General features: G+C 41.4%; 1 protein-coding gene across 2 annotated transcripts in view; it reads right to left on the bottom strand.

Annotated features, from left to right (window-relative positions):
• Window positions 1-179: 179 nt before the first annotated feature.
• TAF1 (TATA-box binding protein associated factor 1) overlaps window positions 180-23,368 on the bottom strand; it is a 29,783-nt gene continuing 6,594 nt past the window's right edge. Inside the window, exons 9-40 of one of the 2 annotated variants that reach the window (XM_054289619.1) lie at window positions 22,638-22,751; window positions 22,146-22,313; window positions 21,636-21,763; window positions 21,420-21,527; window positions 20,422-20,595; window positions 20,168-20,341; window positions 19,980-20,084; window positions 18,728-18,928; window positions 17,716-17,857; window positions 17,149-17,279; window positions 16,543-16,623; window positions 15,990-16,139; window positions 15,732-15,851; window positions 15,388-15,563; window positions 14,467-14,702; window positions 12,986-13,193; window positions 12,568-12,733; window positions 12,208-12,419; window positions 11,857-11,965; window positions 11,564-11,662; window positions 10,812-10,989; window positions 9,360-9,431; window positions 8,858-8,976; window positions 8,407-8,499; window positions 8,246-8,330; window positions 7,693-7,760; window positions 7,498-7,614; window positions 4,636-4,761; window positions 3,032-3,130; window positions 2,663-2,813; window positions 1,760-1,937; window positions 180-757 (exon numbers count right to left, since the gene is read on the bottom strand). In XM_054289619.1, the coding sequence (XP_054145594.1) occupies window positions 541-757; window positions 1,760-1,937; window positions 2,663-2,813; window positions 3,032-3,130; window positions 4,636-4,761; window positions 7,498-7,614; window positions 7,693-7,760; window positions 8,246-8,330; window positions 8,407-8,499; window positions 8,858-8,976; window positions 9,360-9,431; window positions 10,812-10,989; window positions 11,564-11,662; window positions 11,857-11,965; window positions 12,208-12,419; window positions 12,568-12,733; window positions 12,986-13,193; window positions 14,467-14,702; window positions 15,388-15,563; window positions 15,732-15,851; window positions 15,990-16,139; window positions 16,543-16,623; window positions 17,149-17,279; window positions 17,716-17,857; window positions 18,728-18,928; window positions 19,980-20,084; window positions 20,168-20,341; window positions 20,422-20,595; window positions 21,420-21,527; window positions 21,636-21,763; window positions 22,146-22,313; window positions 22,638-22,751 (4,505 nt within the window). In that variant the 3' untranslated portion in view covers window positions 180-540. The remainder of the gene's footprint in view (window positions 758-1,759; window positions 1,938-2,662; window positions 2,814-3,031; window positions 3,131-4,635; window positions 4,762-7,497; window positions 7,615-7,692; window positions 7,761-8,245; window positions 8,331-8,406; window positions 8,500-8,857; window positions 8,977-9,359; window positions 9,432-10,811; window positions 10,990-11,563; window positions 11,663-11,856; window positions 11,966-12,207; window positions 12,420-12,567; window positions 12,734-12,985; window positions 13,194-14,466; window positions 14,703-15,387; window positions 15,564-15,731; window positions 15,852-15,989; window positions 16,140-16,542; window positions 16,624-17,148; window positions 17,280-17,715; window positions 17,858-18,727; window positions 18,929-19,979; window positions 20,085-20,167; window positions 20,342-20,421; window positions 20,596-21,419; window positions 21,528-21,635; window positions 21,764-22,145; window positions 22,314-22,637; window positions 22,752-23,368) is intronic. The other variant, XM_054289620.1, reaches the window with a different exon arrangement.

A 23,368-nucleotide genomic window follows, 5' to 3' on the forward strand; every position in this document is an offset into this window, starting at 1 on the left:
CTCACATTACCAAAGTCTGGTTTCTGGAGGTAGTTGCAACTTACAGAAAAAGTAGGGCAGCTGTTTTTGAAGTATTGGTAGTGTTACGCAGTTCCCAAAACCACTCAGGGGTCAGACACTGTATTTGTGGTCCCAGAGAAAAAAACTCCCCTTTATGAAATGAGAATTGCCTTACAGTAGTTCATCAACAGCAAGTATTTCATTCTGAGCAAGCATTTTTTCCTGACAGACATGCAGGTATCCAACAGGCCAGTATTTCTGAGGAATAGCTTTACATCGATGAACACTGAAGAACAAACCATACAAACCTGTATCTGAATTCTGGAACCAGTACAGGCTACAACAAGCCAAGGCTTCAGCAGGACACACTTGTTTAAAGCTTATTTTTGACCGTTTACTCATTCATATAACATGTTTTACAATCAATTAAAATATCTAAAAAAAAAAAATCTTATTGACATAGCCCACACTACACTGAAATTGGGACAAGAGAAATTCTGAAGCCAAGCTCAGAATGATCATCATCTCAGGGAAGGGAGTTCATTCATCTGAGTCCAGGTCACTGTCTCCTGCAATGGAGTGAAAGTCCTCACTGTCCTCCTCATCCTCAGACAGATGGACCTGACTTAACACGCTTGGCCCCAAGCGCTGCTGCTCTTCCTCCTCCTCCTCTTCAGAGATCTCATAGCCTCCAATGCTGCTGAAACTCGTGTCTCTTGTGTTGGACTTTGGGTCTGGTTCCTCATAGCTGCCATAACTAGAAGAAAGAAGAAAATAATTTCAAATGAGCTGCTGATACCAGCAATTCTGTATTTAACTGCTGTAAGAGTTGGCTTGAAGTCCTGTGAACACCAGGACTGTGCATTTCAATTCTGTTACTGGCCAGCTTTTAAAAACAGAAACTAAAGAAAAAACAGTTCTTCAATGAAACAATTCCAGTATCTTCACTCTGATACACTCCAGGCAGGAAAAACTGATTGTTTCAACAGCTTCTGTCACCTTCAGTGCAGATAGAAAGTGCAGAAGTGTTTTCAGTCATTCTCATCTTCTCTAGAACTTTCTGCTGACTCTTGTCAAGATCCTGGGCTGGAATGCCAGCCCAGCTACCTGTCAGCTCTGATGCCTGTGATTTATGAGGCAATGTCAATATTTGCACCAAGAAACTGAATTCCACAAGTAGAAGAAGAACAGAGAATCAAATACTTATACTCTACAGAATGTCCAGAGAAGGGAGAGTAGGTTACTGTTCTCTTGAATGCAAAAAAATAAAGCTGATATTATTGTACTTTTAATTTTCTAATAATTGAACACCTTCCAAAATACAGAATATGCATATTTCTATACTTTTGGACTTCAATTAAGCAGCTGAATTTCAAGTCAGGACATGCTTGTTCTTAGAGGGGAAAAAAAAGTTACTGTGCTATATCACTTTTTAACTTCAAAGGCATCTTGTAGTTTGATATAGCTTGTAAAAACCTTTATTTGTGCTGCCATCAAAAACCACTATATATGTACAAGAAATAATCTAAATTAAAAGAAAAAACTGGGTCGTTTTTTCTTCTAATTTTACTGATATTTTTATTAGTGAAAATCTAACAGCAACCCCAAATTTCTGTCAGTAAGAATAAATTGTAATTATGGTTGCAACAGTAAGAACAGTCACGAGATATCTTTATGAAAAATATGAGATATTCTTCAGGTTTTTATGATGAAAATTTCAAAAATCTTTAAGAGAAGGGATTTTACCAGCTCTAATTACCTGATATTGCTGTCCTCCATAACATGAGATGTCTCCCCACCATCTCCTTCATAGGACATCATGCTTTCTTCATTGTCCATGCCCATCCTTGTGTTCTCTTGAAGAACATGAGGCTGTTTGGGTCTCACTGCATTGGGCTCCACATCTGAGTCACTGCCACTCTCACTCAGCTGGATAGCTGTGTAATGAACCAAAGTTTGGTCAGGAACTGCCAGGTTTGTTCTGTCACTCACATACCCACTGTCTGTGGTTCAAGGCTGCAGTGCTGATTGTAAGGAATGTTTACAAAGTCCTGTCTCCACAAGGCAGCAGAAAAGGTATCTGGGAGGTGACACCACCCACTGAGTGCCCAATTCTGATGTTACTCCAAAGCAATCTCACTACCACCATTACCCAAAAGGCCTTATGTCTTGTCTACTCTGAAAAATTCCCCCTTCAGAAGTCATTGGTAAATACCACTACATGCTTTTCTGCATAAGTTTGTATTAAAACATAGAAACAGTCTGAATAACCTCTGTACACCTCTTCCTGTTTGTGATAACGTTAAATGTGATAATGTTAAATTGTTTTAACATTAACATTTTACATTTAACATTCATAATCCTATTTCATATCAAATTAAATATCCATTTAACTACCCATTTGTGTCTCTGCACACCAAATCATACTTGCAGTGTTTTCAGAACCATTTGCAGTTTCACTTTATGAAATACAATCAACAAGATCTTGTCTTAACTCTGCTCTCATGTGTGTCTATACTTACAGCATTCCCATTCCTATTTTGGTTTCAGTCCCATTTATGTTCACCCAGTTGCCCCTTTGGTCTCTGCTTTCTATTGCATGTTTTTGTGATGGAAGCATGAGATCAGCTGGGTTCATCAACAATCAGAAAAGGACACTTACATGAGAAAGGATTATCTCCCTCTTCATCACTCCCATCATCATCATCCTCTCCATCAGACATAAGCAAGTCTTCATAGAGGACACTGGCCTGGGGCTGCTGGGCTGATCCTTCTTCTTCATCAGCAAGGTCACCATCTGCATCTTCAACCTCCTGAGTCACACAAAGAGGGATGCTGAAGATCCAGCAGCCTGCTGCCATTTCTATCAGAGATTTCCCACTCTGTCCACTCTGAAGCATTCATTCCCTCATTTCCCAGTGCTAACTTTTCCAAACTGCATTTCAGAGCCTGTCTCAGGGCAGCAGGCACAACAGACAGCCCTGAGAGTCAGCACCTACACTGTGGCTGGGATTTCTGTAAATATACTCACTGGGGCTGGAGTCTTAGGCTTGCCATCATCATCCTCATCAAATCCTTCAATATCCACATCAGAGTCTTCCTCGCCCAGCCTACCTCGCCCCTGGCGCATCTGGATGGGAACAAAAGAGCAGTGACACTGAGGGTGGCACTGCTGGACATCACCCAGAGCAGCAGTGACACTGAGGGGGGCACTGCTGGACATCACCCAGAACAGCAGTGACACTGAGGGGGGCACTGCTGGACATCACCCAGAGCAGCAGTGACACTGAGGGTGGCACTGCTGGACATCACCTAGAGCAGCAGTGACACTGAGGGTGGCACTGCTGGACATCACCCAGAGCAGCAGTGACACTGAGGGGGGCACTGCTGGACATCACCTGGGGCTGTGAGGGACACCTGGGCCACAGAGGTGGGTGTGGGAGCACAGGAAGGGAAAGACAGAAAGGAAAATATTTGTGTATCACTCTCAGAGCAAGGATGCTTCTTCTCTTTGTTGCAAGATCAGAGAGCACAGTCTCCACACCCTTCTACCTGGTGTGCTCATCCTTGAATCTCCAGCCTCACAGACCAGAGTTCCTTGTTCAACTAGTCATTTCTGGAAAATAGCTAGGTTTTTTTTTTACTAGACTGTAAAAAAGTGCTTTTTTTCATAATATATTTTAAAAGCATACAGCATTTCCCCCAAATCTTTTTCTGTCCTTCTCTTCCTGTTCTTCCCACAGTCCCCATGAGTCCAAGATAAAGAGGACATGCAAGATTCTGTCCCAAAGACTATATATTTCTACAGAAAGCTTGAAGACTTCCAAATCTAGAAGGCATTCACAAAGCTACAGATGGCCACAATATTACACAGAACTATTCATAACCAATCTCTGTTTGCCTGCATTGTTCAGAATAGCTCTCACCAGTCTTTCTGGTACCACCTTCAGTCTTATGGCTCCTCACCTTCTTCATCCTCCTGGTAATTTATTTTCATGCTCCTATTACTGCATATCCTTCTGCTATTCCATCTCCTTCAACATTTATTGTTTTGTTTAATACAGAATAAAGGCTAAGGGAAAATATTCTGTGGTTACTGTAACAAGTTCATTTATAGTTATTTAATGCCTTTAACCTGTCTGCTTTTCCTTTTACAACTATAAGGTACCTACAGTGGCAACCATATGTTCCAAGCTCCTAATTGTCACTGGATGCAACCATAATAATCTAATTAGGATCTTTGAATGTGTAGAATATCCTTCACCATTTCCTTATTCAGAATTAACAAGGGATTGCATATTAACCCTCTGTAGCATGAGTCACCAGGTTTCTACTTCCAGAAGCAGTGAAGCAAACAAATACCTGGCCTTAGGCAGATTCTTTTGCAGCTTTTGATTCTCTATTCTTTGTTTTGCAGTGTTTCAATTCCCAGTGCTCTTTAATTTATTTTTTTTTACTTTTGCCTCAGAGCAGTCAAAATTAAGAAAATATCATAACTTTTGGAAGAGATATTCTTCTCTGCTTGGAAAAATTGATCTTTTTGTCACCTGTTTCCTACAAAGTCATTGCCTCCTTTTGGTAATTTGCTCACACAAGACAACTCCCCAACCAGATGAGAAAATGGAGGATTCTGACCTGAGCTCCTCGCTTCCCTGAGGTAGTGATGGGAGTGTCCATAGCAGACAAATTGCTTTCATCTTGATAGAATGAAGCACCATGGGACACACTGAGGGAAGTGCTGGTATCATACAAATCTGGTGGCTAAAAGTATAGGTGGAAACAGGAGACAGAACATCCTCAGGCACTGAACTGAGACTGGAACATTACCTTGAGAGGCAAGACTGGGATTTCAGGACTGAATGCATCTTTTTGGCATGGTGTTCATATTATTACACACTGTTTAGTCAAAATGAGCTAATTATTCTTAAAGAACAAATGGGGTAAATGCAATGGCTCAAAATCTCAGCTTTGAAGTTTGCCAAATAACAGCTTTTAAAATAGAAGTCATACTTCTATACAGTGCTATTCTACAAAGGCCAAAATCACAAATGGGTTCCAAAAGGATTCAATAAATTTATAGAGAATAAACCTCTCTGCAGCTCGTAAATACAATAGTCCAGGTCCAGTAGAAGTTTAAGGTGCCTGAACAACCAATTCCCAGCAGCAGAGGGGGTTTGCTGTAAAAATTATCACTGCATGTTTGCATCCACCTACTTCTGTTCCCTGCCACAGACAGGAGACTTGATTACATCAACCTTTGGTCTGACTCAGCATGGCCCTTTTCATTCACTTCCTTGCAATGGGAATGCTGTTGCAGCCCCAAATGTTCCAATCAGAACTGGGGAAAGTCTAGCACCTATGAAACAGCAAAGCTGCAGCTTCCAATCGATCCTATGTAAGTCATTGTCTCAACTCCTAAAGCTGACACAGGCAAGAAAAAGGGGATTTGGATAAAGTGTTCCTAAAGCCAACCTGCAGTTTGCATGCAGACTGAGCTCTGAAGAGTTAATGAGGAACTACATATTAGGATTTTGATAAAGTTCCCTTACAATACACAGTTCATAGATCATGACAATACTGAAAGTCTTAAGAACAATAAAAATAATTTTTAAATTAGGCAAAACAGCCTTCCTAAGAATTTAAACAGACATGTAAAGCACAGACAGCTCTCAACTGTATTTGCTTTTTATATCCTGGAGGCCAACCTCTGAAGACTCATATGGGGAGATAAATGTTGGCTGTCACAACTGCATTTAAAAAAGGGAACTAAAGCCAAGCAGTTCCCCCAGACCTGCCATCTGTGGCAAGTTTGGGAGTGTGGGAAGTGGGATTTCTGCCCAGAAGCAGAGGGAAAGGGTGGCCTTCAGGTGACAAGTTCAAGGCAGCTCAGAGAGCTTTTTCCCCTTAGCAAGGACAGTTCCCTGCCCAGGCCTCCTTTCCTCTCTTCTGATCACCAGCTTGGAATAAAACACACCAAGTAACATTGCTCTTGGGAAGGAAACCATCAGGTAAGAAAATGGCATTTTTGTCCCTCATTCTCTGATGCATTGGGATCACCACTGATGCCATTTAATTCTTGAAATATGTCAACAAATAATTTCAATATCTCCTCTCCAAAGACTCTCCTGCAGACCAACACTTCCTACTGGCAGGAAGGTCTTTTTCCATGATACTCAGTTTCAGCATTCCCAGCCAGTTGAATTTGATCATGATTTCTAGCAAATACTTTCCACCTTCCTAAAATGCTACATTTTGGGTATTTTTGTGGGGAGAGATGGATGGGAGGGTGTTAAATATTGCCCCAAACCCTCCTGTGTCCTGCTACCCTGGCTCAGCCATACAGTCTTTGTATACTTCTTGCCTAAACAATTTCTAAACTCATTTTTTAGCTTAAAAATAATCTTTATAAGATCTTAAATTGTTCCTGAACTTCAGGCCCTTCTTTTCTGCTCTGACTTTGTTAAAATTAAATGCAATTTTCCAGATGTAATTACATCAGACTTGCACAGAACTGAAAAATTATTGGTCTACAACTGGGCTGAACAACTGCAAAGAAAGTTTTGATTTGTCTTCCTATACCCCAAAATTTGCATTTTATGATTCAATTATCAACACAGAGATCTTTCCCAAGGCCTATGAACTCTTTCAAATAAACAAAAGGCACATCTCAGACACTAGAATGACATCCCCTGCTTTCCTAGGCAAATTCCAAAGTTAATTTTAGTTTTTATGAATTAACTTGTCATTCCTGGTGGAAGTTTTTAACTGATGTTTTTAAAAACATCAAACAACCCAAAATAAGAATTATTTTTTTAAAAGTCTAAGTAGCTTATAAATCTTTGCCAAACTGTAAACACTGAAAAGAAACCCAGCATGAACTTGCTCTGTAACACATAGAAAATACCTGACACACACAATTGTCTTCTATAATATAATGATAAAGGTTAAAAAATGTTATTTTCCACTACAACTGGAACAAAGAGATGCAAAGAATCCCAGCAATGAGGGTACAGTTGGAGTTTGCTGACCTTATTAGGGAGTTCCTTTGCCCACAGCAATGAGCCTTTCCAACAATGCCACCACCAAACAGCTCCCTGGATTCCTCTCAGCACTACACCCATGTTTTGTCCTCATGTTCTCCTTACCTGTCCACTGCTTGACTTCTGAGGGTTTCTAAATGTTACATTTGCACAGTCCTCAACCTTCCAACCCACACTCAGCTGTACCTGACTGTACACAGCTCATCTTTAGACCAGTTTTACAACTTGCCTGGGAAATGTCTCTCTCTGTCTTAGGTACCTCACTTTCTGAAGCATCAGAACTGCTTCTAATATTTATTCTTAAAAAGCAGTATGTGTTAGCACACCATCCAACAACATACTCCACTAAAAGAAAAACTGCAGACAGATGGAGAACATGAAACAAAGAGGAAAATTGGGATCAAACACCCAGGAGACTGAAACTAAAAGGAAGTGAAAGCCTTGCTTGGTCACTTGCCTGTGGAGTGTAGGGACCAGGGGTCATAGGATCAAGACTCTCCAGATCTGCCTCCTCCAGTGCTGCTTCCTTAGCAGTAGAGATGTCCCTCTCGAGTTGAGTCAGGTGCTCATCATACTAAGAACAAAAAAGCTTGCTAAGGTTGCAGATCAGAAAATTCAAACTGTAAATATTCCACTAAAGTTGTCCACATACCTCAGCTAAAGTCTGGTAACAGATGTTTACAATCTCCTGGGCTGTTTTTGTGTACTGGCTGTCTGACCCTGTAGTAAGAAACAAATCTCTTTATACATTCTGATGTTTTTTCAATACAGACAGCAAGAGACAGGTTTTGGTTACACAGACCCCTAAATCCTAACTCCTTCTGAGTAAGCAGAGCTCACATTCAGCTAAAATAGCACAACCAGTTTGTTCCAGCATTAAAAGTGTGATTTAGAGGATTTAGAGGTACAACAGGAAGGTTGTACCCTGTCTGTCTCAAGGAAATTCCCAGAAACAAATCACTGGATCAGAGACGTGCACTGAGCAAGCAGAACATCCTCCCCAAATGTAACTGCCCCATTCTGCACCAGATGGTAATAAAGCTCCATGTGACAGTGAAAACAGCACTGTTAAAGCATCTCTTTCCTCAGGAAAGGAAAACAATCATCAGGTTTATGAATCACAGCCTCAGGCTTCAACACACTTTGGTTGTGCCCAGATGAATTAAAGTACAAAAGGCAGCTGAAGCCTCATTTCCACCACCTACCATTGTACTTAATGCTGTTGGCAAGGATGAGGTTAACGTCATCCAGGAAAGTCTCCCTGTTCTGGTATTTGTGTTTGGAGATATTCTGGAAGAGAATTGTCACCCAGTGAGTGATCAAGTCCAAACACCTCTCAGGAGACTGCTCAGCCCAAGCTGCTCACCTTGCGGATGGTCTCCAGATCCATCGGATTGGCAATCACCTTGTAATAGTCAGGAACAAACTTCTTGTTAACTGGATGGTGGAATGGCCAAGACTGAAAAAAGAAAAAAAAAAAAAGAAAACAGACAGGTTTAGAAAGCTTCTGTGTAGAATTTTCTACAGTTTGAGCTATAAATGTCATAAAACAAGTGCAGAATTGATTAACACTCCAAATGTATTTAAGGTGTTTATAACAAGACCTCTTGAATCCAATGATTTAGGTTTGGGAGGGACACAGAGAAAACACCTACCAACTGGATTTTTAACTAGGCCTGTTGATATCTATTTGACAGTAGGAACATAGAATACAAATTGATAATTTTACAGAAGACTTTTCTATTTAATAGCACTGTTTTCTCCACAACAAGATCAGCACATTTTGCACATCACACATAGTCACTCAAGATACATACATCTGGAACTGCCATCATCTTTTGAGTCACAATGTTATCCAAAATGAAGGAAAAGGCCACTTGATCATCATCATCCAGGAGAGGATTAATTGCTTTTTCTAATCGAGCCAGTTTATCTTCTTTCTGCAAAAGAAGTAGGGAAAATCAGTGGCTGACCCTAAACTAATAACTGAACTATCACGATACTCTGTCCCAGAGAGACTCCCATGCACCTTTTTATGGAAACACTTGAAACTAACAGGGGGTAATAGTCAAGATATAAGCCTATAGATAAGGTAACTAGAATAAGAAACAAGCATTTTTTCAGCAAGGCTCCCATGGGAACTGTTTAAAATGGTAAAAATTCAAATACCTTCTGGGCTAGGAGGAAGAACTCCTTTAATTTTCTACTACTCTCCGTAAACCCCTAGGTTTTGTCTATGCACATCCTCTGTTCTCAAAGTCTTCAACCACACCTGATCATCCCTCCCCCTCCATTCTGACCACAACACATTCACAGAACTTGCCTCTTTTAGCTTTTCATCACACAGGTCGAGCATGGACTGGGATATCTGTGTCAGTGAGTGCTTTGGCCCTGCAAACACACACAGCAAGTGCAGCTTGATTAAAAAGGCCATGTCACAATATGCTTAATCTTTACTCCTAAGGCATCACTGATAATATTTCTGGCACAGTTAGGAGAATATACTCAAGTATATTTTCAATACACACAGTTATTCAAGTTCAGCATGCATTTTATATGAGAAAATGTTATTAGTAGTAAATAACATTTCTGGCATACATTCTAGTAAAGTTTGGAAACCTTTTGGAAAGCAGCTGTGCCTGTGGCAGACTGGCCTCCAAGCCCTCCACCTCTGCCAAATATTCACAGTATAAATCATGAAATTTCTGTTTCCTTCCCTAAGTCCAGTCAGTGAAGCAGAACTGCTAAGGAAGGCAAGATGGACATTTAAGGAATATTCAAAAACCCCAGCTTTAGATAATTTCAGGATTCCTCAGACATGGAAACAAGAATTTGCAACAGAACTATGAAAAAAATGGATCTTACTTATTAGGATAAATCAGGGATTTAACTGTCAAAATAATAAAGGAAGCAGCAAAGACACAAACTCAGTGCTGTCAGTGTCGCCCTCAATGCTGCACAACCTAGACAGACTCAGTGCAGCTGGGAGGTTTTTCTGTCAAATTAGTATATTTTGGACAAAGACATTTCTATCAGCAGTCAGAATAAAGCCAGGGAATCAGCACTTTTCCCCAGCAGATACATACTCTACCACAGAATCTATGCTTTTATTTTAAACTAGCTTTCTTTCATTTTTTAAACTAGTTTCCTGACCTTCCCAAATGGGGAAGAGGTTTATTGCAACTGAGAATAAAATACGTAAAATCATGACAGCAAACTCTACTCAAAGCTGTATGCTCCAAGGCACTGCCTTTAATGGGTGTGAACTATTCCTATTAGCATTGAAAGATTCATTCAATAAAGCATAATAATGTAATCTAACTCAAAGCTGCATGCTCCAAGGCACTGCCTTTAATGGGTGTGAACTACTTCTATTTGCATTGAAAGATTGATTCAATAAAGCATAATAATGTAATCCACTGAACACAATATTTTACTTAGCTATGAAAGAGGTAGGCAGGACTTGAAACATGCAGAAGTCTTCAGTCATTGAGTCAATCCAAGACACAAACCCATAACTGAACTTCAATTACTACATCACAGTCAGCATTTAGTTGTTGCTACATGCTGGAATTCACTTCTTTCTTATTAATTAATTAGTTCATTAAAATTAATATAATCTTTCAGGTATAGCTAGAAAAATATACGTTCACTACTGCAATCTGGAAGTGCATTTACTCTGCTTTTATGTTGCTTTTGTTAACTCTAAAAGTTCCACAGCTCATCCATGCACAGTGTATTAGCAGAAGCAGGATTTCCCTGTGTTTTTACCATTGTAAGTGGCACTGTTCTTCACAATGAGCTCCAGGTGCTCCCTGAACTCCTCTCGGGACGGGTACTGCCTCTTACGGACGTTTTCACGCAGGGTCTGTAAATCCATGGGCCGAGTAATGATCTTGTAATAATCTTTGACAACTTTTGGATTTACAGGAGTGTGGAAGGGGTATGTCTGAGGAGGAAAAGAAACAAATGGTTATTAGCACAGTAATAGCACAGTTAATCTCAGTTTAACCTCCACAGTTAAACAGGCACTAATGTATAAAACCTTTACACAAAGTTTCCTGCACCAGGGAAAACAGAATAAGCTCAACCCCACGATGGCAAACACTTTCTTCCACACGGTTATTTTCTAATACCACTATAAGAAGGAAAATCTCACTTCTCACTGAAAATGTGTGGTATTTTCAATTGCAAAACAAAAGTCAAGAAACTGAACTTTAAAATTCGCATTTCAACTCCAATCTTCCATTTAATCTTTTGATTTTGCAAGTTTCTGGCAAAGACTGGTCAGAAAAGAGTGAAGGACAGATCTTCTCCAGTGCCACATATATAAAAGCATTACACATTGCTATATTTCATTCATCTTGTGCTGGTTTTGTTGAAAAAAATATTTGAAAAAATCACAAATGAGCTTTGAACATGTATCCATACAAAACCAGCCAAATTCTGGTATCTACAACACATACCCTCCTTCAACCATATTGCTTGAGATGCAGGATTTGGGTGTCATAGCTCAAACTTACATTGGGAAGATCCCTGATATCATTGATGATGCCCTCCAAGATGGATGAGAGTGTCACCATGGGATCGGTTCTCCGCCGGTGGATGGATTTATGGGGACGCTGAAAAAATCAGAGGCAGAAAAATTAAAGCAGTCCCAAGTTGCAAAACATTTACTCACAGAAATCCTAGACAATTTAGCTTATTAATTTCCTGGGCAGGCACGAGGAGGTTGCACAGGAGCAGTTAAGGGCCTGGCCAGGTGGTACAAACAGGAATGGAGGTGCTGCAATCAGCTCAGTAACTCTTCACTCACGTTGAGATAATCACAGTGCACCGTTGTCCCTACGCGACGCTTCTTCTTCGGAGGAAGCTGCTGCTTGGGAAACTTCAGGACCAGGGATTTCCTGCGGACCTCATCAGCACTAGGCACAAACAAAAAAAGCACAATACTTCCTCCAGCCCTCATGTGAATCAAGATCATTTGTCCCCCATTACTGGCTTTGGTTCCATCTCCCATATTAACTAATGCTTAATGGAAATTCTGTACTAACAGTTTATGTAAATCCCTGTCACTTTATGTAATTAATACACATGAGTATTCTGCATTAGGCTCTCCATTGTTTATTCTTATTATCCCCACCAGTATCTCTGCTTTTTCCCTTACCTCTCAATCAGTTGTTTTCCCAGGACAATTTTCGTTCCTTCAACTTTGATGAGTTCTTCATTGTCATTGTGAATGACTGTTTTTTCCAGCTCTTCCTCCTGCTCCTCTGTCATTGCAACAGGATTAGAAGGTGGGGCATTTGTTTGGTAGTAAAGAGGGCAGAACTTATTCGTCCTCATGTGCCCAATTGCACCACATGCTCCACATTTTAGCTGCAAAAATAGAAGGTGATGTATCAGAACTCACATATGGGCTCCTAGTTTTGAGGCAAAGCATCATTAAAACACCCCAGTGAGATCTTTAGTACATGACTAGAACAGAATATTTCTCCAGTAGCCAGAACCTGTATGGAATGCTTACTTTCAAGTCTGGACGCTCTTTCATTTTCTTGGGCTTCTTTTCTGGAGGGCCCTTGAGTTTCTCTTTCTCTTGGTTCCGCTTTAGCCTCCGTAGCTGCTCCTGGATCCTGCGCCGCTCCTTCCGCATCTCCTCACGGTGCTGCTCATCAAACAGGGCAAACTTCCGTCTGGGTGGGGGGAAAAAAACCACAGAAATTTTCCAGCCTAGTTCATGGTTTGCCAGGTACTCTTCTGCCAGCTCAATCACTGCACGAAGTTTGTGACACTCTCCAAAGGGACAGCCATTAAATCTCTTTCTCTCCACAATTACTGCGCCGGGCTTCTACGCTCAATTCTACATTTCTTCATGCTGTCAGTGGAATGAAATAAGCCTGCAGGCAAAGTGAAGAGACAGGAGAAGGAGAGCAGGAAGGCCTTACATGAACTCCTCGTCCTTGGTGGTCCGTATGCGGCAGTAGGCGTCGATGACCGCGGGTTTCCGCACCGTCTCACACCGCACGTACTCCTTGCCGTCCTCGTCCCTGAACGTGCGGTAGATCTTCAGGCGCCGGCCCGTGGCAGAGGAATTCAGGCTGGTCACAGAGGCAGTGTCATCATCCTTGTGAGAGTTTGCTGAGGCTGCTGAAGCTGTTGTCACAAGAAAATGCTTTATTTGCTTCTAATATTTTTCCACATTGTAGAAATACCATTGTTTAAATACAGCAGATAGTTTTGGCTTAAAAGCTTCCAAGACACACACTCAGGAAAACCTAATAGAACTCTTTCCCTTGCTTGTTCATGGTTTCTTACCATGACATGAAATGCAGCTGAAACAAAGATACCTAATTATCCACATAGATTACAAAGCCAGAAAGAACAGCTACAGTCAACAAGGAGCCACAAGTACAACCTGCCATGCAATTGCATCTGGCCCTGCAGATGGATTAGTTACAGTGCTTTTCATCATAGGTATGGTTATCTGGCAGAAACTTAGGATCAAGAATTATCCAGTTTTCCAAGGAGTGCTCCAACCAGTGTGTCAAGTAACCACAGAATCTTTCCAGCACCATTCATAATTCAGGTTGAAAGGTTTTGTACAAAGTAACACTGGATATCTTTCATGAGGTAATAATCATAAAAAATCTTCCACATTTGCCTTATAAATTATTCTGGTAACTATTTATTAGTGATTTATTCCCAATTTGAGAATAGGTGGCAACAGTAACATTGACTCAGATGCAGAGTTCAGCTTTGCTCACAAACATTCTACAAGTGACAGTGGTCGTGGACACCTTCATGAAGTTCATTCACAGGCCAAACGTTTTACCAGCCAGTCAGGGACATGTCAAGTTCTCTGTTGGAATGCACTTAAAACAAGCACATCTCCAGGAGATCCAAATCTGGCAGCTGCCCAATTTACCTCCAAACATGCTGCCACAGCACACAGTGTAACAGACACTGCTATCAGCCTGCAGACTGTGTCTGCTTCACACACAGAGCTGTGTGTACACAGAGGATCCAACTACACAACCGTAAGATGGTTGCAGGAACTATGTGTGAAGACATGTTGAGAAAAATGCTGAAAAAAACCAGCTCCCCACTCAAAATAAAAATAAAAAAAAGAAACTTCAGCAGGAAGCAGCAGTGACTATCTAAAGAAATACCAGAGTAAGTTTATAGTTCAAAATAAACAAAAGATATGAGGCAAAGAATACACTTCACATGCACTTTCAGCCACTAAGTGCTCAAGAGAAGGAAGAACCCCTAGAGAGGGAATGTTAAGATAAGCAGATAAGCATGTTTATACCTTCTCCCTGTAAGGAATCCACACTCCTGAGTGGCCAGATCAGCACACTTTGCAGCAGGACATTAAGTCCTGCATCCCTTCCCAGGCATAATTCTGGTGGTTGCAGTTACTTACACAGCCCCTTTTTGTCTCTCCTGTCCTTTTTGCCCCTGTCTTTGTCATTGTCTTCTCCCAGGAGCATCCTTTGCAATTCCTTCCGTTCCTGCTCTTCTCTTTCCCGAGAGAGCTGAGAACTAGTTTTCTTGTTCTGTAACATGTTCTCAATATTCTTTCCCATCTCTTCAAAGTCACTGTCTTCAGCTGAACTGCTATCTGTGTCTGTTGACAGGATCTCAGTGGATTCCAGAACCCTGAAATAGGAAGCATCCTGAAAGTCAGTGAATGTGGCCCTCCCAAATTAAAAAAACCTCAGTCTGTTACTTTCCCAGAAATACAAAGGTAAAAATGATGCAAAGATTTGAGAATTAATGATACAAATCACTACTACAACAGGCATAATTTATTCCCTTCTCAGCCCTCCTTTTAACCCCTGCTAAAGGAACAACTGTTTGAAGACAATCTTTCCCAAATAGTTGATCTCTTCTTCATTAACAATACCTTATCCCCTCATCACGCAAGTCTCAGGCCAGAACAAGGAGTAATTATGTATTTTGGCAGTTCTAAGAATAGGACATAGAATTGGTACCTGCTACCCAAGAGCGAGATGGCAAATTGTTCATAACAGAACAAAACAGGAAAGGAAAGGAAGGAAGGTGGTGAACTACAGATGTGTAGAACTGCAGAACATCTCATGTTGTGACTCTGCAACACATTCTACCTTTCCAAAAGGTCTGTGACAACAAGGGTTTCTATTATTCTGAGGGTTTCTATTAACAGCCAAAGGCCTCTTTCTCAGTGCTGTATTTCATGAGCCTAACAAGTTGAATGAACACCTACACCACCACATATCAGTGAGCCCCAGACATGCACAGAGCTGGACTTTTGAGGTGGGGACAGGGTGGGGTCCAAGGCTGTGAACATCAGATAAGAACGCACTTATTTTGTAAGTCGAAGATGCGCTGACACTCTTCTTTGTATCTCTCCTGATGTTCTGCCACAGAGAACCGAGAGCCACGGGCAAATTTGCTCATGGGCCCCTCCCCTGAGCGTGCCTGCTCTGTGGACATGGTACGGACCACGTCGATCACCTCCCACCGGGACAGCTTCTTTATCTGCAAACAGGAAAACAAGGAGTGGTTCTAGAGACACACAGCTGAGGCACCTGGCTGTGGATCTCAATCCTCTCCACATGAGGTCAAAGCAGAAATTTATACATCCCTTCCCCCATCAGCTGCCAAAGCCTTAGTGAAGTGTGCAGCCTGCCCTGGGCTCACACTCACCTCCTCCTCAGGCACTCCGAATTTCCGCAGGAGCTGTTTGGCATTTTTGAGGGAAAGCCGGCGCAGATCCGCGTCTGTGCCCGTCACTGTCTTCTTCACTGGCTGAGGCTCTTTATCGTCCTGTTCAGAGGAAGATTCAGCCCATTAATGTCATAGGAGTCTTTCCTAGGCTCATTTGATATTTTCTCTTCCTTATGTCCCTTATTTAGTCCACTTCTCCCACATGACTTCTCAGCCATTGCTACTTGGGAACTATACCTTCTGCTGGGTTGGTTTATTTGGAATCTTGACATAAGAAAATCCTTCCCCACAACCAGTGGGATCTGCAACACCAGTCACTTCTAGGAGGCACTTGCCCTTCATGGCAGCAATGAAGGCTCGTGTGGTGTTCCAGGGAGCCGTGCGCACCTGCCAGAGAGAAAATAAACAATCACAACCCTGTTACAGTCCAAGCTTTTATTTTGCAATTCTTGCAGTCATACTGAAAACTTTTCAACTGACACAATGAGGGTGAATTCCTCCTCTTGATCCTTCAGCTGCCCTGATGACACTTCAATGAATAATTGAAATGCTAAGGAACTCACAAAGAGGCATTTAAGGTAAAAAAAAGCCTAATCCTGGAAAGGACCTGCAAGAACAATCACCAAAGACAGGTATGAGCTGCCAGCAGAAGTTCCCAAAAAAGCTGTGTGAACATTGAAAACACTGAATCAGACTTTAAATATGTCCTTTAAATACAAGGACCTCATTTTTCTCCTGCCATTCAAATTTATATACCGGTGTACACACTCATGCATCACTCTGATGATACCTCATCATCAATCTTCATTTGGAAATCCTCTTCATTCTCCTCTTCTGGAGCAAAGAAGGATTTCTCCCCATAACCTGCATCCTGCAGAGAAATGTTAGGGAAAAAATGAGAAGCTGAAGTGTTAAACAGGTTACTGGAGACAAAACATGAAGACTTGCCATGCTGAACAAGCAAACCTCCACAGACAGTTGTTTGCAAGATTCACAGTGACCAACAGTAGCAGAGATGTCAAACTGCCCAGTATTTTGACAAACTCCATATCTAACAGTGCATTCAAATTTAAAAAAAAATAATCAGTGTCTCTTACAGCCACCTGCTGGTCACTTTAAGCTGTAGAGCTCCAGGTATAAACATAAGCCCTTTCCTGTACCTTCCCTTTGGTACTTTTGAGCTGATTAAATGTTGAGATAATAGGCAGTAAGAATACAGTGTTTCTCTCTTTAAGACTTAATTCCCTTTTATGCAGCAGCAAACTTAGCAAGTGACACAACAGTCAGGGACCTAACTTGCCTATTTTATAGCAGAATTAGCTTCAGAGAGGAGGTGTTAGCTAGGCTCACCCCTCCCAGGGTGCCAGGAATTTGCCTTGGATTTAGCAGGATTTACCTTGAGCCGCTGCTCGGCTGCAATCATGCTGTAATAGGCACAGCACTGCTCTGGGGACACCATGGCTCTGATCTCTTCCTCTGTTGGCAACCTGAAATCCGGCTTTAAAACCCACCAGTTTGAGTCCATCCCTGAAAAACGCACAGGTCAAACACTGAGTGGTTTCCACGTGGTGGATGCCATCACAGTCCCAGCTTGCATTTGCATGTATTTGCATGCAAAACACAACACAGCCACACAGAGAGGGAATGTGTTTGTGTTGTGTCTTTAATGAGTAAAGGGTTATTAAAAATGCCCAAAGGGTTATTAAAAATGTCTAAACTTGTGACCAATGTCTACTGTCACTATTCTAATGACTACTAAATGTAGTCACTTCTCACCATCAAGCACACTTGCGCCAAAAGAAAGCGCACATTCTTAAAAACTGGAACAAACAGCACCCCTGTCAGATTACAGTTCTACAAGCTTTCAGTAATGGTTTATCAGGAGATGTTCTCTCTTTGTGCTGTGTTGGGAGCTCCAGGAGCAGCACAGGATGGCTGCCCACCAAAGAAAACCCGTCAGTACCTGTGCGTTTGAAATCGGCGCAGAGCTTCAGGCGCTTGCGGATGCTGCTCTCGGAGTGCGAGGGAAAAGCCTTCTTGATGTCCTCCATGCGGATCCTCCGGGGACGGTCCCTGCTCTTCCAGAAGAGCCTGTAGATAAAAACCTACAAAACAACACCCATTTGTCCAAAGAAACAATAAACCGGCTTGCACAGACAGTGCACACGATGTTTCTGGTGTCTGCTCCAGATTTGCTACTTAAAAACCATTTTTTCTCATAAATTTATTCAGTGAATTTTCCAAGCTGTGTGTCTGCTTCAGGTTCAGCTGGTTTTGAGAATGAGATGTGGAAACATGTTTGTCTTGAAAGTTTGTTTTAACACATTAGAAATGTTTGTGCTTTGTCACAGAAATTCTGTGAACAGCATGGATTCTCCTGCTCTGCAGATACCTCTGGAGTTATAATTTTGAGTTAAATTGACAGTAAATTACTAGAAATTTTCTCAAAAAATGAAATTGGGGATAATTACTGAGTGCTCATGGACTGTCTCAAAGCTTAATCACCAGAAGATCTAGAAAATTAAGAAATACCTACGAGGCAACTCTAATTCTGTGCTGTTTGATAGCACAGTGATAAGTTTCCTTAACTGACTCTTAGTAAAACCCATAAGTGACATTTCACACAGCACAACCACTTCAAAACTCACTCTAACTTCTTCAGTTTTGTACATTTATATATAATTTCCAAACCTTTTATTCTGGTTATAAAAAGCCATTATCTTATCAGATAGGATGCCATTAAAACAGAAGAGACAGGCTATAAATCTTTGGTTAAATGAAAACCAAAATGGCCTGTCTGGTTAACATCCAATTCTTGCAGTGCTCTCACCTCACCAGAAAACAAACAAACGAAAAAATGGAGTCACAGCAGGACAATGAGATCCTCAAATCAAGACTGTCCCAAGGCCCAAGCCTATGCCATGGACTTGCCTCAAAGATCCCCCAAAATCCCCAAACAATCTCCTATCACATACCTGCAGGAAGTCTCTGATATGTGTGTTAGCTCGCTTAGAGTTGGGCCCAGGTACTTCATAGAGTGGGCACTCCTGCCCAACTACAAAAATATCCACCAGTTCTCGAATGTAGTAACCTTGGCGTGTCCTGATGATCAGAAAATCTGTTTCAGGCATCTTATGTAAATAGATGGGGGCCCTGAAAAGATTGTTTTCAAATGCCTGTCAAGAGAAACAAATCAAAGTTCAGAAGTTTTGATCAAATCTTCTGTGATACAATCTACAAAAAAGATCTTAAAGACCAAAACAACACCACAAGGTTCACTGCAATGGTATACCATTATTTATATCACAGTATATGTAAATGTGCAGGGACTAGTCAAGGATGAAGAACAAAAGCTTAAGAAACACTAGAACAAATGCAGAGATTGAAGGGCTCTTTGGACATGTGGAGGTACTTCAAGTCCTTTAAGGAGGCACTTTCAATAAAAGGCAGAAAGAACACATCTGCAAAAGGGTACAATAACCACAGAAACCAGCCCAACACACAATTAGCATTGGTAGTTCTGTGATACATCTCTAATGTGAACCTTCACCTTACCTTTATCCTGTGGTACAGAATGGAAGAATTATTGCTGCAGCAAGAGCAGCTAGCATTAACTGAAATCCATTTCTATTTACATTAATAGATTATTAGCCAGGTGGTCCTTGTAACATTCTTAATTCCTCTCCCCAACTCAAATGTATGTATTTTAACAACAGAGAGAGGCTCATAAAAGCAGAAGTCTGTGCACCTGACTAGTAAGTGGCATCCAAAAACAAGAAGTGTAATTCTCAGAAGGTACACATAAAATCCTGGACTGTGAGAAATCCATGTTTTCTATCCCCTCCAACACCTATTTATTGAGCTTCTCAGCATTCAAGCAGCTTTGGTTTTCCCCTCAGTCCTCTCTAACACTATTTCTAATACCATTACTAAGCAAAACAGCAAAGATTCACTTCCTGCAATTCTTGTAACTCCTACAATGACTTAAAAAAACATGCAACAGAGATTAAAAAAAAAACTAGGAACTGAATTACTAATAGTAATTACTATTACTAGTAAACAAAGAGACATAAACTGGGATTCAAAAGGAAGTTGGTGGGTTTTTTGGAAGCTGCGTATTATTTGTGATTGAATAAATAGGGTTTAAAGTAAAGAGTAAAAGGTACTCTGCCTATTATGCCACAGCCAACTTATCAGTCTTTTAAATGTAAAAACCTTGTTTCTCACCTGCAGCAACTGGCCTGGATGCAGAGAACCCAGGAAGGGAGAAGTGTGACAATAAACAGTCTCTCCATATTTACAGTCTGGAGCTCCTGGATCTTTGCCAGGTTTCTGGAAGGTGCAACGGAGGAGCTGTTAGCTCTCAGTGAGAGGCAGAGGGAAAGCGCTGTCCAAGAGCAGAATCTGATACTCACCCTCTTGTAGTAATTTTTAATCTTTGTTGCCATGCCAACCTGCATCATCAGAGGGGCGTTCTCCTCGCTGTACTCAGCCAGGATGAGATCTCCATCCTTGCCAGTGAGGTCCTGGGGTGTGCGCATGAAGAACATCTCCCCCCCGCCGGAGGCCTGGCGCTCCTGCTCCCGCATCTGCGCCGGGGACAGGGGACAGTGTCACCAGAACAGCTCACCCAGCTGCCCAGGGGCCACACAGACAGGAACAACTGGACCTTGGCTTTCTTCTTGATGTGCTTCAGCAGAGGCTGCACAGCGTGGGGCCCAGGCTGGGACAAGGCACCAAAGGAATATTTCTTCAGGGGAGGCCGATGGAACTGCCGCAGCTTCATGGGACCCATGTGGGTGGGGAAGAACGGCTGGCGCAGCTCCACTGCTGGGATGGAGTGCTGGTACAGAACAAAGCTGTGCTAAGAGACATGCACCACCTCAAAAGTAAAACCATCATCTTATCCTGTTAAACCTCAAATAACAGAGCCCAGGGATATTTTTAGGTTTCCTCGCAGAAGTACAAGTGCATTGAAATTCACTTGTCATCATAAGTGTTGACTTTTGACAGAAAAGTCCTTACTTCCATATAAAGATCTTTCCTTTGCATACAGGGATGACTTCAATTTTACTATTTCAAATGGTACCAAATGGTGGGATCTTTTTACTAATCAGGAATTACATGTATAACCATAATTCGGTGGGGAGAAATTCATCTGGAATTATATGCAAGTTTCCCATTACAGAAGTTGCTGGAGTCAGATGAGGTTTTAGAAGTCACTGAATTCCACAAAGAAGGAAGAAAAAAACTATCATCTCCTCAGCTGGGGCTAGTGAGCAGTAATTCATATTCACCAGTAACTAAATTAATTTTATAATATTCAGACTAAGACACACAGTAGCAGCAGAAACAAGCTGCACCCCATTCTCCTCTCCCACTATTGGTTTACAAAGAATGCTACATAACAAGACACCAAACAAAAGCATGGTGAGGAGGACACAGCAATATCAAGCAAATAAATCTCAGTTTGATGGGGCAATCAATAAAAATTAGTTCAAACTCCTAATATTAATTGAGCATTAAAAATATCTTTCATGAACACTTAACTGACCTGTTGTAATCTAAATTCTGTTTTTCTACAAATCCTCAGTCCTACCCTCAGCTAAAAACCTCCTATCAAGGCACTCAAGCCCTTTCATTCACAGTGAAGACTATTGTGACTACCTGGATGATGTTTCCTCCAAAGGTTCCTCGAAGTCCCTGCTGTTTGGGGTAGTAAAACTCATCATTGGAGAGGTTCCAGGGATCCTTCACCTCTGGCTGAGACATGTTCTAATTCCATTTTAAACACAGAGAGAGAGAGATGTCAAAAAACCCAACAAATCTCACTCCCTCCTCATCATTCCTAACCCTGGAGATGATGCTAAAGCTTATGCTTACCTGCTGTGGTTCTTCCTTGATGACACCTGTTTTTCCCAACAGGATCCGACTCTTCTTTAGAGAAGATTCTTTCTTGTTCTCCTTGGATGGAGAGTTCAAAGTCATCTCTTCCTTTTCATCAGGAATTTCTGAAAGCACAAGTTTACATCCCTACCTTTCCTCTTCAAACCAACATGCATGCAAGTCAAATTAAGACAGTCACTCCTAAAACACATCAAGAGCCAGATTAATCACATTGAATTTAACTTTCAAGGCATTCATTTTTGCTTTCCTGTCAGTGCATTTAACTTGGAAGTTGAATGTGTACACCACAGCAATATAGGTTATTAGCATTGCCATGTTCTGCTTAGGCCTTTGACTTGCAAATTAACTTCAAAATCCAGAACAAAGGAAGGCTGTAAGTATTGCCCCAGTCCATTTGTTTCCACTGCAGTGTGATTATAAACCCTTGCTTCCATTTCCCTTTGTCTTTTCCCACTCAAGTCAAATTTCTGCATGCCATAAACGTACCTAGAATTATGTTTTCATCATTTGGATCAAGTGTTAAGACAGGGGGATCCAAGTAGGTTTCCATTGCCTGATCATCCCAGATGATATTGTCTTCCCAACGGCCATACACCAACTCTTCATTATCAATTGGGAAAATGGAGTACCAGGGCTTGTCTTCATCCAGGGAAACTGCAACAATCAAAAAGTAGAACACTTGAGAATTTTATACACAGGAAATTGTTTCAGCCTTGGCAGAAAACTATTTCAGATCTCATTCCCGCATCTTATTCCCTCTACCTTCCCCATCTTTCAGGCTTCCTGAGGGAAGACCTCTGAAAGGCAAAAGAAAACTGATCTTGAAAGCAGAGAGGAAGTAGAGCTCCAAGTCTGAGCTTTACCAATGCTCAGAGATTTTGCTCTTTTGAAACACAGCCTCCAAAAAGTTTTAGAGCAAACAAGTAGCCCTTCTGCCACAGAAATGAGTGCCACATGCACCTCTTCATGGGCCATTACCTTGCTGTTCAGGAGCCTTTTCCTTGCACTTTGCTATGCCCAGGACTCCTGCCACATTGGGTTTCTGTGCTAGAGGAATTGGTGAGTTGAGCAAAGAGCCACTGCGGTTCAAACCTAGAGAAAAGAAAACCAAAAGCAAGGTCAGCTTGAGTGGGAGGGTCAGAGGCACTGCAGTGCCTCAAACCAGGACTGGGGGATTGCATGGAGAGTGACTCTCAGCCTGATGGATCTACTGCTCATATCCCAAAGAGTGATATGTGTAATTAGAACTGGGAAAGCTTAAAAAAAAAAACATTTCACACAGAGCTGACTGCTGGAATCTGCAGCCTCTTCAAAGAAACTCCAATTCACACACCTAACACCTCAGTGTCTTGTACTCACAGCTGAACACTAAAGAACTGACACTGGTATCCAATAAAGATCTGACATCCCCATTAGTCTTTCCTTGTAAAAGCAGCATAAGATATAACAAACATTCATTCTATGTGAACAATTTCAATTTAAAATGCATCCATGTCTAAAAGAAGTCTGAGGCTTGTAAGAATGGTTACTTCCTATCTAGAAAAAACAGTATACAATTTTTAGTTGAGGAGAAACTTCTGAAGACTTTTACATAATTCTTCCAATTAAAAACAAAAGTAAACAAAATTCCACTAGCCTATAAAAAGAGAAAATCCTAAGGGCAGCTTTGCTTGATATTAATGTAGATGGATCCAGCATCTGGTATTCCA

The sequence above is a fragment of the Melozone crissalis genome, unplaced genomic scaffold (assembly GCF_028551555.1).
Source record: "Melozone crissalis strain CALT ecotype California unplaced genomic scaffold, PUWL_Pcris_2 ptg000068l_1, whole genome shotgun sequence".
NCBI lineage: Eukaryota > Metazoa > Chordata > Aves > Passeriformes > Passerellidae > Melozone > Melozone crissalis.